The sequence below is a fragment of the Mytilus californianus genome, unplaced genomic scaffold, assembly GCF_021869535.1.
Source record: "Mytilus californianus isolate M0D057914Y unplaced genomic scaffold, xbMytCali1.0.p SCAF_1, whole genome shotgun sequence".
Lineage (NCBI taxonomy): Eukaryota > Metazoa > Mollusca > Bivalvia > Mytilida > Mytilidae > Mytilus > Mytilus californianus.
The window spans coordinates 121,504,699-121,524,225 of NW_026262581.1; the positions used below are offsets into that span (position 1 = coordinate 121,504,699).

The following is a 19,527-nucleotide window of genomic DNA, read 5'->3' on the forward strand; positions in this document are numbered from 1 at the left end:
CAACAGATGAAGTATTCACTGGAAAAAAGAAAAATCTACGGAAACATCGCCATGCGACATCCACAAAAAGTAAACTTTTAAAAATGAGCAATTAAAATATGTTAAAGGCATCCATTTCTTAAGAAATGAAACATAAGCATGGACTATTGTGAAATTGTTCCAAATATTTGGAGAAATAAAACAGAACATAAGTTATTTGATTTTTACGGATGCGAATTTAAGCATGGATGCAATTTGGGTACTCCTCAGTACAGAATCATGTTACGCTTGGGGGTCAGTTCAAACCCATTTTTCTCTGATTCAATATGGATTCAAAAATTAAATTGGTGGAACTATATAATAAATAAGGAAACATCTACAAAATAAACACAGAAAGGAAACTTTTGTCTGGATCATAGATAATCGTAGATGAAAAAACTCAAAATTTGAGTTGCATTTAAGTGGGACTATTACCACATATTGCACTATTGAGGATTATCTGCTCTTTTACATGTAGGACCAAGCTTACTGCAAATTCAGAAATTGTACTGTTTTTGTTATGGCCAAAATTGTGACAGGATACATGTAGGTTTCACAAAAGTAAAATCTTGCATTTGTAAATCTTGATAACATTTTTGTATGTAGTATTTCCTGAAATGGCAATAATTAATCACACATTTTCTGGCATTTTCATCAAAATGCAATTTTAATTTTTTTTTTTAATTTACAGTATATTCCTTTCTACAACTGTGTAAAGTTTCATAAATTATTTATCCAGCCTGTTATGAGAAGTTGACACATGGACAGATGGATGGACAGGTTTTTCCTATATACCCCTCATATCTTTGTTAGCAGGTTTATAAATAAACTTCATTTTTACAACGAATATCTGTTTTTCCCCTACTTTTCCTTCTGTTTGCAAATTTTCATAAATGGAAATATGAAACCTACTATTCAAGCATATCAGACGTTTAAAAATTTATAAGGGACAGTATTCTTAAAAGAAAATTCACCAAATTGGCAGCAAAGCAATGGAATCATAATCAGCAACATCATAATGTAAACAATATCACTTTTCACAATAATTCTAAACAGGGACTGTTGTCAAAAGAGAAAAATTAAAGAAAATGATTCATTATTATCTACTAGGTGTATGATACTTACACTTTCCTCATTATCTTCATCTAGAATAATAATACCATCTTCATCATCAGCCTCTTCCTCTTCAACAATGGCTGTTTCTACGGTCTGAGGAAAACAGGATATATTTTTATTACTAAGATTAAAATTACACTGCTTATTCAGATAGTGAACACTAAGATAGATACATGATCTTACATCTTTTTCACAGTAACATGTATTCTTTTTTGACTATATACTAAGATAGATAAATGATTTTAAATCTGTTTCACAGTAACAAGTATTCTTATTTGAGTATATACTAAGATAGATAAATGATTTTACATCTGTTTCACAGAAACATGTATTCTTTTTTGACTATATACTAAGATAGATAAATGATCTTACATCTGTTTCACAGTAACAAGTATTCCTTAGACAGTTGAATGATCTTAATCTGCATCACAGTTACATGTATTCTTATTTGAATATACACATCTAATTGTATCAAGATAGTACATTGACAAATTAAACATATATTTCATTATCTGATACAATGATTGCATGTTGATACCCCACATGTTTATGTGCCTGCTTAAATCATTTATGTCATTGTCATTTAGTTGTTTTGCTTTGTGAATTTAGTGTTGATTGCTAGTCAACTGATGGAATTCCAAGGATGGATGCCAGAGTGCCCAGAGACAACCATGATCTTCAGTAATCCTTGTCAATTAAGAGTCGAACACATATCACCATAATTGTTACTGGTAGTTTCAAAAATGAGCATTAAAACATTGTGACAGAAACATTTGCATACATCTATGTACATGAATAAGAACTGAGGATATTTGGGTAATTTGTACTTACATCTGACTGAGGATATTTGGGTAATGTGTACTTACATCTGACAGAGGATATATGGGTAATTTGTACTTACATCTGACTGAGGATATTTGGGTAATTTGTACTTACATCTGACTGAGGATATTTGGGTAATTTGTACTTACATCTGACTGAGGATATTTGGGTAATTTGTACTTACATCTGACTGAGGATATTTGGGTAATTTGTCCTTACATCTGACAGAGGATATTTGGGTAATTTGTACTTACATCTGACTGAGGATATTTAGGTAATTTGTACTTACATCTGACTGAGGATATTTGGGTAATTTGTACTTACATCTGACTGAGGATATTGTGTAATTTGTACTTACATCTGACTGCTGTTGTGAACCTGCTATATCCTCTTCTGTGAAGGTCTGTTAAGATAAGTTTATTTTTTTAAATAAAGGTTTAATATACTATTTCATCATAAGATTAATACAAAACAAAGTCAAGCATTAAACTGTTAGTGTAATTCATAATAAAATTACTAACTCAGTATTTAGATGTTGGAATTGTTTAAAAATAGAGTTCAAAATTTATCTGTGAATCAATAAGGCCAGAAAACCAAAATTTCCAGTTCACTTCCCCACAAGTTCTAAAAGAAATTTTATCATTATAAAATAATGTTAAAGTTTAAAAAATGTTAACTTCACTCATCAACTGCCATAATCATAAAAAAGAGTTTTTTTTTAACCAAAACATAAACAAAAACTGCCTTATAAAACAAATTCCGAAATTCCACCAGTGGTATGCCAATGCTGTGCTCATTAAATTTAACGTATTTAAATAATTACCAGAGTTGCAGGTTCTGACGTCTGGGTTTGGTCGTCTGCTTGACTTGTTAGAGTCTGCTCCTCCGTTTGTGTTTCTTCCTCTGCGCTCAGGTAATCAGGTAATTGTTCCTGTAATCTGTCTGATGATTCTGTGACCACTATACTGGGTATCACCTGAGCTTCCTTAATAACAAACAAATATATATAATTCTGGCTGAGATTCTAATCATTCCCCATCTGTATACAAAATTGGAAAGGAGAACTTCGCTCTATGGAGATGTGATAGTTTGTCAGTTTTCACTGCATGTTGGTGGCTTATCCCTGATAAATCAAATTTCCTCCAGCATGGAAATTGACAGCCATGAAATTGTATGAACATAAATAATAGGTATTTCACTCAATATTGAACGAAGTTTTTGTGTCATTTGGTTGCTATCTCATTGACTCATACCCCTCATATTCTTTTATTCATAAACATATATTTTCAAATCAAATCTCACTCAACACAAATATGTGTCCATAGGCCATGGCCCACTCACACTATCACATTTCCATGTTTTGTAAACTGTTAAAACTATACAGTAACATGTTAATATCAAGGTTGATCTAGTTATACCTACCTGATGTTGTATCATCTTTGATCTTTTAGCCTCAGTTTCTTCTTCAACACTAAAAATGATTGTAAAAAATCCATTTTAAAAACATAACACTATGATAAAAGGGGATAACATAATAGAGATTTTGAGTTACGAATAAAGACATCAGTATTTCACAAAAGTTCAACAAAAAAAAAAACGTTTCTTGAATGTACAAAAGTCTCTCCTATTCATTATTACAGGAAATCCAAGTTATTAAAACTGTTATGGAGGTAAAATTTAATTTAAGTGCAAGAAGTGAAATTTAGGTCACAATGACTGCATTTAATGAGATTGACATTAACCTTGTGATTCAATTAAAAAGCCTACTACCGTTCCTACTCGCTTATTAGTCGGAAAATTGGGAGTAAAATTCATAATCCAGAGAGAGGGACCGACTAATAGACGAGATCTAGCGACCAGAGGAAAAATCCAAGCTTGAGAAAAGTGGTCAGGAGTGAATTTCCTGGTAAAAACTACGTTTTTGATTGCCAAACCTACATAAATCAATAAATAAAAAGTTTTTGTTGAAAATAAATGACTACAATACTGTCTTTGTGTTTTATTTGTTCTTTGGTAAACATTTTCTGCAAATTCGTGTTGAAATTCTACTGTTTCCGGTTTGTGTATTGATTTTCATGGTCACATGGTTTTCCTATAAACCCAAAAGAAGAGCCAAGAACCAAAAATGAAAAGGAGATAACAATGTACCAAATATGTGAAAGGATGTTTTCAGCGGAGTTATTGTGTCATTATTGTGATATCATGATATCAATTCAATGCTTATAAATCATATAATAATCAAAAAATAATTTTAAGATTCATTCCCAAAATCAAAATATTATTCATTAAAGTGTCTCAGGTAAACAAAAATTACAAAATTGATTGACAAGCCAATATAATCCATTGATAACCCCAATTAAGAGACAAAGAGTTGTATTTACTAAAGGTGTGAAAACTATCAGTGATAGGTAAACAGATGACACTAATGAGTTGGAGTTAGTTATTTTAATATATTGATTAGCTTCACTTAATTTTTTTAATCCTTTAATCATCACAATATAATAAGAATTATGAAGTGTACATGCTCATTTAACACCAAGTTATGTATGCTGTGAAAAATATTTTCATCAAGTGTTGATTGACTTTAAATTTTTCAGGTTCATATTGGTTTATATTCGCTTTTCTCAAACAATAGGTTATTAGTCATACCCTACAAAATCATTGATGCATTATGTAAACAACACATGGCTAATCTAACATTTCAACAGTGAACAAAACAAGAGAAATGAATACATCTTTATTATTAACAGCAATATAAATTATCATGATGAGCATCAACTAAATTCAAACCAAACAAACATTAATGCAGAAATGAAGATTATTCCTGGATTTGCATTGGTTTTACCGGCGTTCAGTTACTGTCAGCTGAAAAAAAAATGCCCAAATTTTGTCCGACTTATACGAGGGTCAAGACTAAATCCTTAGAATTTGGAGCTGAAAAGGGCCCCCGACTTATAGTAGGATCGACTATTAGGCGAGTATCTACGGTACATAATTGCTAGTTAAAATTTATCACAGAAATAACTCAGATATCAAATTTTAATCAAAATTGATGCATTAAATGTATTTGTAGTTTGACCCAATTTGGGTGGGATGCACATGATTAAAGGCAACTTTTTACCCCAAACTGATTTTAAAAGCAACAGTATTATTTAGAATAAATTACAGCAGAATGCATTGAGTGTGTAGGTAAAGGTAATATATTTGGTTAGCTTGCTTGTTATCTGAACCGTGAAGTCCTTATTAGGTTAGGTAAACTACCCTCCTTTTAAAGTTAGACTAGTCCGACAGATAACCAACCTATCTGTCTGTAGGACTAGACTACTCCGATAGGAGGGTAGTATACATAACCTAATAATAACTTCACGGTTCAGCTAACAAGCAAGCTAACCAAAGATTATACCTTTACCTACACACTCAATGCATTCTGCTGTATAGGATATATGACCTTTATCTTATGTCTCTTCAAATAACAACTACACATAAAAATATATGGTGTTAATTTATCACAATCTAAGAATTGCCTATGAACACATACACACACAAACTATTGAATGGCAAGGATATTCAGCTAGTTCACCTCAAAACAAAGTTAAAACTAAAATCTTAAATCCGTAGAAACAATATTTTTCAAAATTTTGACATCATAGTTTTAGTAACCTATCCTCTCTTGTTCTTTTAGTTGCTCCTTCTCTACTGGTTCCAGCTGATGTGGATGGCTGTACTGTAGGCTGTACCAGTGTAGTTGCCACAGCAGTCTGAGTCATGGGTGTGACAACTGTTGTCTGCTGTACTGATGAAGACTGCTGAGGTTCTACAACAACAGTCTCTGGTTGAGATGACGATGATTCAGATTCTGGTAAACTTTGGTCTATATGAGGAAAAGAGCAAAATTGAAAAATAAAACATACCTCAGGTAATAAGGGATCCCCACTCCTAAATTTTCGTTTTTTTTTTTCCATAAAGGTACTAATGATTAACAGCCTATATTAAATAAAGAGTATTTGATAAAAAAAAATGAAAATGCTTGGTATCAAGTGATACCTAATGAACAGAAACATGATGAAGGGATAAAAAATTATTAAGAAGCTTAACATCATTATAAAACTTTAATTTAATTGCTACAGTGACCTTTCATATTGCAGGTAGAAAGATTTCTGTTCTCATAGTCAATGATTTTAACATGAACAATGATCAATTAATTTTCTGCAAAAAACTGAACCTGAAAATAGTACAAAATACTTCATAAAACAATGGATTTTTTTTCAAAACTTCACCTGACAACTCTTGTTGAGGTATAACTCTCTGGACTTGTTGTGTAGGCCTAGTTGTTGTTGTCACCGGAGATATTTGTGCTGCTGGTACCCCATCCTCCTGTGGTTCTTGATGGGATACAGTTGTTGGCATCACAGTTGCAGTTGGTGTAGTAATAGAAACAGATAATGGAGAAGGCATAGGTCTGATACTAGCTGTAGCCTTCATATTGGCCTGAGTCTGACTAGGTGTAGGATGGGCCCTGGCAACAGGAGAAGCTATTGGTCTGATTGGGGCTGTCTTTGGAGGTGGAGCTTCTGATGACTGGCTGCAAAAGTACAATAAACAAGCTGTCTGAATTTCTCAGATATAAAATTTCTTCATTATGATTCAATATTTTTGATAGCTTTATACCAAGATTGTTGCAGCAATGGTGATCTTAATATCACAAATGGTCACAACAAAGTGAATAGTCAACAGGTTCTTACAATAGAAGCTTCATAAGGAAAAAGCATTTTTGTTCTAATATTAACAAATGAAATGTATTTCTCCTACCTAGTGCCCTCAACTGCCACAGTTGGTGATGGTCTAGCCACTTGTGTCTTGGGTGCCACTGCTTTAGGTGGTTTCTGTAACTGTTGAATCTGCAATGAAGTATGTGATTTTTAGAAGCATCCAACTACTAACAAAATCTTTTTCTATTCATTAATTCAGGTATAATAGTGTATACAACTAATGTTAACCAACTTATTTTGGTGGATACTTTAGTTCACGTTTCTAGCTGACTTCGAGGCATGTATTTTTCTTGGATTATCCAATTTTCTTGATGTACTGACACAAGGCATTATTTTCTATTCAAGAACATGTTGAAAATAATTGCTAACAGACATTAGTTGATTTACAGAATAATCTTCTTTGTATAACACAGATGATGCTCTGAAGATAGGAAGCCACATCCTCCTTTTTAAGATTTTTTTTAAATCAAGCAAAAAATCATGAGAATTAGGCTGAAACCTCCACTTTATCCAAGTTAAAACCCCTAGAACCTCCATTTTAAACATTTCTTGATCTGCACCTGAAACTATGTGTTTTATAGAACGAATCAATACACAATTTTTTTTTAATTTGTGGTTTCGATTAACTAGGGAAATTACTAACTGGCAACCACGGACTAAAGCACTTTAAAAATATTCATTAAAACCTTACCTTTGTTTGAAGCTCTACAATTTTAGACTTTTGTTCACTTATATTATTCTGTAAATCAGCCTTCTCTTTTTCAAGTCTATCTATGTTAGTTTTCAGTTCAGGCACCTGACTTGCTGCTACTGCAACTTCTTTTAGTTCAGATAATTCTTTTTCAAGGGAGGTAATTCTGGATTCATAATGACTCTTCAATCTACCTTCTGTCACTGCAAATAAAATAAAAACAACTTCATGAAATGCTTTGAATTCTAATATGACGTTCTTCAAACGCTTTGAGTACACACCCATGGTAAAATATGAATATATTGATATGTCAGCTGATCGTCAACTTCATGGATTGTTTGGGCTGTTCTAATCTTACTCCCATGTCATTTGCTTTTATGAACGAGTTACTCAAGGTCAGACGGTGTAAATGACATCATTGATTGATTGATTGTTGGTGTTTTAACGCCACTTTTAAGCGCCATTTTTAAGCTATTTCCTGGCAGCCAGTTTTTTTTTTTGGTGGAGGAAGCCGGAGTGCCTGGAGAAAACCACAGACCTTCGATAGGAAAACTGACAAATCTAGTCAATTAAGATTGGAGTCGAGTGCACCCGCACGAGCGGGGTTCGAACTCACAACCTCAGTGTTGACTGGCTAGTGATTACAGTAGTAGAACTACTTAGACCACTTGGCCACCATCATTGAAGGATGACATAATAATAAACACTTTCTACGGGAAAATGCACAAATGTGAAACTGAAAGTCGCCAAAACATGAAAACATAAACAAACGATGATAAGAATTTGTTGGAAGCCCATTTTTTAAAATAAAAGTAAGATAATCAATTAACCTCATCCAAACCTTTTTATTATTGTTATAATTAATGTTATTGTATATAGTTTAAGGATGTCACGAATTCAGTTTTCTTTGCCTTTTACGTTAATATTAATAGTGTGTTCAATTACGAGAACAGCAAACATTTCTCTTCACCTAGAGCGCTTCAATCCAAAATAATTGCTGTCTATGCCCTATTAGGATAGAAATAATTTATGGGGGTTTGAAATTATATTGATTTTACCACAGGTTGGCCCTTTATGCTGATATTTTACCCCTCACTATCGCTCGAGGTAAAATATTTAGCATAAAGGGCCAACCCGTGGTAAAATCACAATAAATTCAAGCCCACATGAATTATTTCTAAAATAACCAAGGATTTTGGATCCAAAGATAAATAATTTGCATCTCACTTAAGAAACACATTAAAAGAATCTTATACACTGTAAAACAGAATTTTGTAATTACCATTTGAGCTTTCTTCCTCAGATTTTATTCTCTGTCGTAATTTTTCCAGTTCAGCATTTTGATTTTGAATTTCTTCATTCTGTGAACCAATCTTTTTCCTTGCTGTTAAAAGTACTTGTTTTGACTGGGTTACCTTTCTCTCATGATCATCTTTTTCTTCTTTCACTTTAGCATGATCAGTCTTTAACTGATTAAGTTCCTTTGTAGAAATTATGACAATTAAAATAGAAGTCTTACAATCAAAAATACAATTATTACAAATTTCATATTCAGGTACACAAATAGTCTAAAAGTCAAAATTTGATTACTGTCACTCGTCTTAATGCCAGGGTTCAGTAACTTGACAATGCCACATACTTTTGGAAAGGTTTTGAATACAACTAAAATATGTTAAGACTTTAACTGAAAACTGAAATCAAATAATTCATTAAAGTGTTGAATTTTTTAACATGATTAGATGCAATTTTGTTTTCTTCCTTAATGATAAAAATTTTGTTGCCTGAAAAATTGTGTGTAAATAGTGCAAAATAACTGAAGGATTACCGACAGCAACAGAAAAATATGAATTCTTTTTATTTTTTTCGGGTCAAAGGTAAATATGCAAAACTGTTGAACACCTTTTTAATTGTAACTCGACCTTAATTAATCTGTCCTCTGACTTCTTAAAACAAGTAACAAACCTCTTGTACTTTCTCCCTAATTTTCATTTCCTGTTCTCTGATCTGTTTACTTTCATTTTCACTCTGTTCTACTTTCACTTTGAGTTCATCTCTCTCTTTCTCTGTATTAGCCAGTTGTTCTCTGATAGAGCTGGTAGCCTGTTCTATAGCTGCTGCACTTGGTTGTTGTTCCTCCTGGGATGCCAGTTTCTGTCTTAAATCCTCCATTTCTTTACTTATAATTTCTGTCTGTTCCTTGTACTTTCTTCCAATCTTTTTCAACTATATCATAAAATCATACTATGTCATGACATGCAAAAATACAAATTATCAAACAGGATGACAGCAAAAACCATCATTGCCTTAACCAGAACAAAACATTAACTCATAAATATATTTTATTTTTTTAGGACGTTAAGCAACCAACAATCAATCAATCATAAATACATTTCCAAAAATAAGTACAAAACCAATGGCCAATATACAAACAAAAAATAAGTAGCAAACTTTAAAAAAGAATTAATGTCTAAGGGTTAAACTTCTGTAAAAATTAGATTAACTGAAATGAAAAATGTAAAGAAACCAGAAACCCATCATTATGCATGTACAAAATAAAACACCAAGAGTAAGTCAGCCATTCGAAAATGTATACTTGATTATTTGTCATCATGCAACTTCATAAACTAAAATTAGGTGAAAATCTGCACGCCTATAAAATTAGACAAGCTATATTTTAGAATGAGACTTGTTTAAAGCTGTATGTCAAGGTCATTCTTAAAGTATTGGGGGTCAACTGGGATGAATGGCAGGTAATATAAACTGCCATTGAAATGAGGGTATACAGGATAGGGACAGAAAGTATCTTTGAAACAGGTCACCCGAAGAGTTGTTGCAAGGTTTCTTAGCATCCAAAAAGCGTGGCACTCCATCTGATTAATGTCCTCATTCTGACCCAACTTGGCTGCATATTTATTCATTCCCACAACCAAACGATAGCCAAACTTTGACAAGGGTTTTACTGCGGTCAGAAGAAGACCAAAAGTGACCATACTTCTATTCCCCAGTCACCCTTGGGGTACAATATCAATGAAACTGGTGACCATGATTATAACACATTAACTTACCTGAACTATTGTTTTCTGTTTAGTGTCGTCCTCGTTTGTTTTGGTCTGCAGATCTTGCTCTGTTGTTTGTAATTTTTTTCTGACAAGAAAAAAAATCATTAGTCGTAACAATGTAAAGTTTAAAATATTAAATTAAGATAAGCAGTTTACTTGTAACTTAAAGGGAATTCTATCAATAACACTTATTCCAATATACTTTAATTTAAGTCAAATCTCATATTTGTAAAACTTAGTTTTGTCTTTTTTAGTCACAATTTCTTAGCAATGTATGGATTATGCTCCTTGTTGAAGGCTGTAAGGTTACAAATAGATTTTTACAGTTATTCTTATACTGTGTTGTTACACCACTGTCCCAGGTTAAGGGGAGGCTAGCACGCTCACAAACATGATTAACCTGCCACATTCTTTACGTGTCTGTCTAAAGTCTGGAGCCTGTAATTCAGTGGTTGTTGTTTGTTGCTGTTGGTCATATTTGTTTTTTGTCTATTCTTTTGTCATAAATCAGGCCATTGGTTTTTTCATTCGAATTGTTTCACATTCAGTCATTTCAGGGCCTTTTATCGCTGACTATATGGTATGAATTTTGCTCATTGTTGAGGGCTGTACCGTAACCTATAATTGCTTTCCTTCATATCAATTGAACTCCAGCAGATAGTTGTCTCATTGGCAATCATACCAGCTCTCCTTATTTTCACATTACATTTAAATTTACAAGCATTCAAACATACCCGACGAGAAATACAAACTAGCTAATACTGCTATCAATCACCAACTATTTTGCATGGCTATGTTTCAGACTTTTCCTGATATATTTATCACCAATTAGAGTATCATTGCCACAAATACAAAGTACAGTTATATGGACATGCACTTGGTTTTCACTTCATACAAATCAGCAATGTAATTTAAATATGTTTTTACATTAATGCTTACTTGAAGTTCTCTATTTCCACCTTCAGTGAGGTGATTTCTTGCCTGTAATATACAATACAAGAGATGATGGCACACTTAAACTAGAGGCTCTCCAGAGCCTGTGTCACTCACCTGATTCTACTTTGGTTTTGGAAATCATGTAAAAATAGATTAAAATCATAACAGATACCCTAATAATGAGTGAGGCCAAATTTGGTTTAATATTGGTCCTGTAATTTAATAAAAAATTCTGGTGGCCATCTTGAACAGTAAATCAGCAACAAAGTAGCAACACTTCATCAGCACCTCATAAGAAACATTTATGCCATGTTTTGGTTTCATTCCATTCAGTGCACCTCTAGAAGAAGCATTTGTATGTATTTCCCATAGGGTCTTATGTTAAAGGAAGTCCCCCCATTGGCAGCCATCATGGATGAAGGATCAGCTTCAAAGTAACAAAACTTAGTCAGCACCTCATAAGGAACATTCATGCCATGTTTGGTTTCAATCCATTCAGTATGTGGTTCTCTAAAAGAAGACATTTGTATGTATTGTCCATAGGGTTCTTTGTTAAACATTGTCCCCATCTGGCGGCCATCGTGGATGAAGGATCAGCTTCAAATTAACAACACTTGGTCAGCACCTCAAAAGGAACATGAATGCCAAGTTTGGTTTCATTCCATTAAATGGTTCTCTAAAAGAAAACATTTGTATGTATTTCTCATAGGGTCCTATGTTAAACTAAGTCCTCCGCTGGCGGCCATCTTAGATTATGGATCGGCTTCATAGTAACAACACTTGGTCAGCACCTCATAAAGAACATTCATGCCATGTTTGGTTTCATTGCATTCAGTGGTTCTCTAAAAGAAGACATTTGTATGTATTTCCCATAGGGTCCTATGTTAAACTAAGTCCCCCGCTGGCGTCCATCTTGGATGATGGATCACCTTCAAAGTAACAACACTTGGTCAGCACCTCATAAGGAACATTCATGTCATGTTTGGATTAATTCCATTCAGTGGTTCTCTAAAAGAAGACATTTGTATGTATTTCCCATAGGGTCCTATGTTAAACTAAGTCCCCCGCTGGCGGCCATCTTGGATGATGGATGGGCTTCAAAGTAACAACACTTGATCAGCACCTCATAAGGAACATTCATGCCATGTTTGGTTTCATTCCATTCAGTGGTTCTCTAGAAGAAGTTCAAAATGTAAAAAGTTAACGACGACGACGGACGCCAAGTGATGAGAAAAGCTCACTTGGCCCTTCGGGCCAGGTGAGATAAAAAGTGCATAAATTCATATTCAAGTAAGCATGAAATGTGTATCATTAACCAAAAAAAAAACAACACTGAAATGTATACAAAAATATTGCAGTTGTAAAATATCACTGATCTATCATAATGGGACTCTGAAAAATAGACTAAAAAACAGAAGTCCAGTAAATTAAATTTAAAAAAAATGCTAAATAAGTTCTATCTATTTGCATTATATTTTTTTGTTATCAAAAATTAATTGAACTTATAGAATCTTAATTAATCCATATGAATCTCACATGGTGATTTTGGCAATCATACCCCAAAAATTTATTGTATGTAAATCTCACATAGTGATACTTACTGTGCATTTAGTACATTCTGATTTGATTTAGAAAGCTCAGTCCTGAAAATGTAAGAAAAAAAACATATTAGAAAAATCTTCAAGGTAGAAAAAATAACTTATGATCCAATACTTAAAGAATGAAATAAAACACTTGTTTATTTTGAGTGTGCATGTATATGTGTAATAAATAATACAAGCTTATTTTTTCTTAAAACACAATTTGCCTTGAAACATACTTACTGCATATTTTGTAAATTTTGATTTATTCTGGAAATCTCTGCTCTGAAAGTAAAAAAATAAATGTGTATTTAGTAATACATGATTAAGTTTTTGAATTGGTTGTATATCTTTAATTATGCTTTCTTTAAATTTTAATGAAGATTCAACATATTTAGGATATTTCAGGGTTCTTACCGTAAAAATGATATTAAAATAACCCCTGATCTTCTGATCATGGCTTCCAAAACAGTCATATATTCCGGACATTTTCAAATTGTCCGGACATTGTCCGTCTGGGAAAAGCATGAAACGGACATCTACTTTTATTTTTCAATGCTTTCTTAAGAGACGGTCAATTTAACATAATTCACCCAAAAAATTGGAAGATTATGCGATCTTTTTGACCCGACCTTTTGCCAACAGCCAGACATTTCCGGTCATAAAAGTGACATGATGAATAAGTACTATCAAAACAAACCCTACTTTAATACCTTCTCATTATAATCAAGGTTAACTAGTTGTCGGACAGCTGAACTTTACCTGTTCAGTTGACAGGTAAACTATTTTGTACCGGACATTGATCAGTCTATTCAAAGTTATTTTCTTACATTTCAGCGATTTACCTCTAATTACATTATTCAAAAATATTAAAATTATCAGAAATACGTTTATAAATATGATTTGATGAAAAATTTAAAAAGGTCATCAGAACCACGTTGTTTGAATGTTGTTTGAACTAGCGCGCATGTGCACAGGTGGAAAATTTAATTATGCATCCCGATTCTTCAAAAAAGCTAAAATTATCATTGATACCTTTATCTAGCATTCATTTCAAGTGTTTTCTTGAAGAAATTACGTGGAGAGAGTTACTTAAACTCAATTGTGCTTTGTAAACGCACATGGATTTTACGTATCCATCTCTGGTCCATGTTTTACTGTTTTCAAGTCAACATCTGGTATTAGGAAAATGTGCTTTTCAAAAACAAAAGTAAAGTTTTTGATAATGTTATTTTGCATGAATAAAGAGTCTAAGGCAGATATTAGTACACTGATGTTGCACACTCTAAATGTTGAACTGTCAATTTAATAGTTTACGTCAGAACATCGAATTTATATCAAAGTAAAGTTTAATATAATTTTTTTTTATTGTCAGTCATTGGTTATATGATGGCCAACTGATAACCATAATTGCCTTTTGTTACTAAGTCTTAAGGGATTGAAATCGGGATAAGACATAAAATGTCCGGCTGGCTCAAAGATTTTTTGGAAGCCCTGCTTCTGATGCGATATCCCAGTAAAGCTAACGTCAACATACTTAAAACCAATAGCATCCTCATGCAAAATGAGCCTTACATTGATAATCCAATAAAATTTATCATCCTTTTATAAATAATGATTCTGCCACTGCATGGAGTGTGATCAAATATTTATCCTCTTGAATCAGTTAAATATTTAAAATTTAACTGTCTTGAGAGTAGAAATATCATTTTGCATGAAATAAAGTGTTGGAATCTGTTTAATGGTTTTTACTTGTTATGTAGGCAAGTTTTATCTTTCTTTTACAATGAACTTCAAAAAGTATCTGTTATCTCTATATGAACTCTTCAGGAATGGTCCCCTTATTTCATGAAGTTACAACAGCTAAATCAGAAGAAGAAAAAAATTGATGTTGTAAATGAAATTTGACCAATAAAGAACTGTCTGAGATCAAGTGAACCACAGATTGATTATGCATAAATAATGAACCGTTTTTTAACGAGGGTATAAATTGGCTAAGAATAAGGGAAAATATTTTCTCAAACTGAAGCTTAACTAAAACATATTTTTGGTAAAATATACATTAGGTCTTTTCCAGAAATAAATGTAGGGGGAGAGGTCTTTTTATTTAACCTACCCATGCATAAAATTTTAATTGGATTATTTCATATAATTATTATTAAGGCCGTCTGTCTAAAACAACCACCACCCATCAAATTTTAATGAGATAAACCTTCAGGAAAAGCCCTTATTGAATATTTTAGGTTTTTGTGGGTTTTTTTTTTTTAAATAAAAGTGGTACAAAATTACAAGATGCTGAAATTAATGCAATGCACATTATTTGGATTTTGAACATTCATTTGATATCAGTGGTGCTCACTGTCAATTCAAAAATAAATACCCCAAAAAGGGACCACAAAACCATAATCGGAAAGTTGACTCTGTTTTCCATAAGATGAACATATCTGGTGAACTTATGGAAATTTTTAATACTTGCAATATGAATTTGCCAGTAAAGAAATTCCTAGTTTAGGGACTGAACAAACCTCAACCAAAAATTCTATCCACTTGTAAAATGTTTATTTTGGCAAATTCCACTTGTACTTTAGCATGTATTTTTTTCTATTCAATATTTATTTCTATGAAATATACAGATAAGTACATACTTTTGTCTATGGGTCTCTTCTGTCATTCCAGATAATTCTTTTCTCAAGTTTTCACGTTCCTGTCTAAAAAAAAAATCAACAGATCTATTTGCAAATTATGTCAGTAAGTCTACAAATGAAATTGAACTAAAAACACATATTTCATTTAAAAACCTTACTAAATAAATATTTTCACACATAAACTTTGTCCTTTTATTTTTGCAGTAGAGAAAATGTAGTGGACTTAATACAAAATGACATCATGATTTAAATTTTTTTTCAAAGTCCTAGAAGAAATGTCTTTATTTTGAGGGCAGCAAAATTGAAGTAGCATTCCTGCATTATTAACAGCTTGTTTCATTTCATGTATGTACACATGTTACGTCTAAATAATTAGTAAACATACATTAATCTCTTTTTCTCCTCTGGATCAGATTTATTAGACTGTTCTATAAGATGACTAGTTCTAGCCTTCCATCGATCCACTTCTGTTTTCAGAGCATTTTTCTCTGCTGCTAAAGTATCTATGATAACTTGTTTATCTCTGATTGTCTGCATCATTGGGTTTATATCTCTTTCAAGTTTATTCACCTGAAATAAAATATTATAACTGTACATTTATGATTTCTTATTATCATCTGGTATTGGTTTTATTTTCTTTCAAAGTATCCATAACCAAATTCTTACTAACTTTCTCTTCTTTATTAAGGAATTTTTAGAAATAGAAATACAATTCTTAACTAGATGACCTTGAAAACACAAAAAAAGAAAATCTCAAAAACTTTTAACATGATTTAAGCAGTTCATTCCTCAAATGATAGTAAAATCCCTTAAAATTTCCTACTCTGATTTGGAAAGTCCATCTGGCAAATCCACCCTATAGCAAAAGTTTTCACAACTTTTGTCTCAATTGGTTGTTTTAATCTATTACTCTACCTACCAATCCATATGACAATATCATCCCACAACTTAACAATGTTCCCTACCTTAGCCTCTAATGTCTCCATTTCTTGTTGTAGTTAATCCTTTCCCTACCTTAGCCTCTAATGTCTCCATTTCTTGTTGTAGTTTATGCTTTCCCTACCTTAGCCTCTAATGTCTCCATTTCTTGTTGTAGTTTTATGCTTTCCCTACCTTAGCCTCTAAGGTCTCCATTTCTTGTTGTAGTTTATCCTTTCCCTACCTTAGCCTCTAATGTCTCCATTTCTTGTTGTAGTTTATCCTTTCCCTACCTTAGCCTCTAATGTCTCCATTTCTTGTTGTAGTTAATCCTTTCCCTACCTTAGCCTCTTATGTCTCCATTTCTTGTTGTAGTTTATCCTTTCCCTACCTTAGCCTCTAATGTCTCCATTTCTTGTTGTAGTTTATCCTTTCCCTACCTTAGCCTCTAATGTCTCCATTTCTTGTTGTAGTTTATCCTTTCCCTACCTTAGCCTCTAATGTCTCCATTTCTTGTTGTAGTTAACCCTTTCCCTACCTTAGCCTCTAATGTCTCCATTTCTTGTTGTAGTTAATCCTTTCCCTACCTTAGCCTCTAATGTCTCCATTTCTTGTTGTAGTTTATCCTTTCCCCACCTTAGCCTCTTATGTCTCCATTTCTTGTTGTAGTTTATCCTTTCCCTACCTTAGCCTCTAATGTCTCCATTTCTTGTTGTAGTTAATCCTTTCCCTACCTTAGCCTCTAATGTCTCCATTTCTTGTTGTAGTTTATGCTTTCCCTACCTTAGCCTCTAATGTCTCCATTTCTTGTTGTAATTTATCCTTTTCTTCCCTCAATAGTTTGTTACTATCTGTCAGCAGATTCAAGTTTTCCACCTTCTTCATCAGCTCAGCATGCTTTGCTGCTGTCTGTAAACTAGCCTGTAAAAAAATTAATAAATCTCTATTATTTCAATTAAAGAGGTAACTAAATCAAAAATACCCCAATTATACTACTTTTCTGAAAATGCCACTTGTCATTTCACGAATAACCCTTTTAAAGACCATGTTCTTTTTTAAATTTCATGTACTGTAAAAAGTCGATTTGATTATATGTGCATTTCAACGTTTAATATATATATATATATACTTTTAAAGGGTATCTGTAATTTTACATTTAGTCTTTACCAATGAGTGTGTAGATGTTACATTTAGTCTTTACCAATGAGTGTATAGATGTTACATTTAGTCTTTACCAATGAGTGTATATCTTTACCAATGAGTGTATAGATGTTACATTTAGTTTTTACCAATGAGTGTGTAGATGTTACATTTAGTCTTTACCAATGAGTGTGTAGATGTTACATTTAGTCTTTAGCAATGAGTGTATAGATGTTACATTTAGTCTTTACCAATGAGTGTATAGATGTTACATTTAGTCTTTACCAATGAGTGTATAGATGTTACATTTAGTCTTTACCAATGAGTGTATAGATGTTACATTTAGTCTTTACCAATGAGTGTATAGATGTTACATTTAGTCTTTACCAATGAGTGTATAGATGTTACATTTAGTTTTTACCAATGAGTGTATAGATGTTACATTTAGTTTTTTTGTATCTGTGATTTAAAATTCAATATTTACTTTTTCTTCCACAGTTTAGAAAGTATCTTTGATTTAACCTCCAGTTTTTACTGGTATCTTTGGTGAGTTTTTACCCATGATTCCATAGTTTAAGTTGTATCTGTAATTTAACTTTTGATTTGTACCTGTGATTGTTCTCTCTCTTCTGCTAATAATTTATTAATGTCCTCTATCTCTCTATGTAGAAGTTCATTTCTCTGTTTAATTCTGGCTGTTTCTGCTTGTACCACATCTAACCTTGATTCAGCTATGTCCTTCTCCTTTCTCAGAAACCTAGAAATAGCTCAACATTATTAAATATCTATTATGGACTTGTTCTATCTAGATAATGGTGAAATGTTAAATTCCTATATGTCATATGAAAATTTGGAAAGCTGAGCTTTGAATTTTTTATATTTTAAAAACAAAATGAAAATCATATGCATTTTATATGGATTCTAAACTCAATTTGAAAGCAAAACCATTTCTTAAACACAACAATATCTGTCAAGTTTATCATTTTTATAAATCAACAAACACTCAAAACCTAAATTGATGGTAAAATTTATGAACATCTTGTTAACTTTCCCTCAGTTGATTAGTATTTCTATTTTTTTAAAGTAATATCATTTTTGAAATAGCCTACTTTATAACTTCTAACAGTTGTTCAGAAGACTTGGATGTTTCTTCACCAAAGGATGTATTTAGACTTTCTCTCCTTGTAACTGCTGCTTGGACTGACAACATCTCTTTACTCATCTAAAACAAACATATTGTTACTAATAAGGGTTAAGTGTTAGGAATGGTTGGTTTGTGTGTATTCTATTTTTGATTTTCTTGTTACTCAGTCATGTCGTTTACTTTCACTATTTTTCTTAGCACGTTCATGTCCTTTTGCCTTGGGTATTTCATACAGCTGTGATGGATGAATGAACTCTACACATGAACTTTCTTTTTTTAAAGGTATTGCTGTCATGAACATGTTGTATGTATATTCTAACTAAGGGAAAATATAGTTGGAACAGGCTTCGTTCTCACTGCTTGACCAGTTTAAGTTTGGTCTATACTTTTTGTCCAACTTTCTCACCTGCTTGTTATATTATGGCTATGTATATATATTGTAAACAGGGCTAATCTTCTTTCAGGGAAATAATGGTAAGCATCGTCACTCTCCCGTCCCAATTTTGGATTGTTGTTGACTTGTACATCATAGTTAGCGCCGTATCTCTTGTTGTTATTCACCATGCATGTGTTTACAATACTGGAATCAGTATGCCCTTATTCAGAGGATTTCTAATGTCCCTCAGTTAAGCTAATCAATTGTTTCTAAGATACTGTAGTGGAGGTAAGCACTATTATAAAATTTTATA

General features: G+C 32.5%; 1 protein-coding gene across 6 annotated transcripts in view; it reads right to left on the reverse strand.

Annotated features, from left to right (window-relative positions):
- Positions 1-19,527, reverse strand: part of LOC127711471 (nucleoprotein TPR-like) — a 66,157-nt gene that overhangs the window by 13,601 nt on the left and 33,029 nt on the right. For all 6 annotated transcript variants that reach the window (XM_052217548.1, XM_052217573.1, XM_052217572.1 and 3 more), the window contains 19 exons: positions 18,804-18,916; positions 18,304-18,451; positions 17,338-17,475; positions 16,022-16,206; positions 15,637-15,699; positions 13,235-13,276; positions 13,013-13,054; positions 11,415-11,456; positions 10,482-10,560; positions 9,379-9,639; positions 8,699-8,897; positions 7,417-7,619; positions 6,766-6,854; positions 6,234-6,538; positions 5,617-5,827; positions 3,379-3,427; positions 2,780-2,941; positions 2,315-2,359; positions 1,144-1,227 (listed from right to left, as the gene is read on the reverse strand). In XM_052217548.1, the coding sequence (XP_052073508.1) occupies positions 1,144-1,227; positions 2,315-2,359; positions 2,780-2,941; positions 3,379-3,427; positions 5,617-5,827; positions 6,234-6,538; positions 6,766-6,854; positions 7,417-7,619; positions 8,699-8,897; positions 9,379-9,639; positions 10,482-10,560; positions 11,415-11,456; positions 13,013-13,054; positions 13,235-13,276; positions 15,637-15,699; positions 16,022-16,206; positions 17,338-17,475; positions 18,304-18,451; positions 18,804-18,916 (2,460 nt within the window). The remainder of the gene's footprint in view (positions 1-1,143; positions 1,228-2,314; positions 2,360-2,779; positions 2,942-3,378; positions 3,428-5,616; positions 5,828-6,233; positions 6,539-6,765; positions 6,855-7,416; positions 7,620-8,698; positions 8,898-9,378; positions 9,640-10,481; positions 10,561-11,414; positions 11,457-13,012; positions 13,055-13,234; positions 13,277-15,636; positions 15,700-16,021; positions 16,207-17,337; positions 17,476-18,303; positions 18,452-18,803; positions 18,917-19,527) is intronic.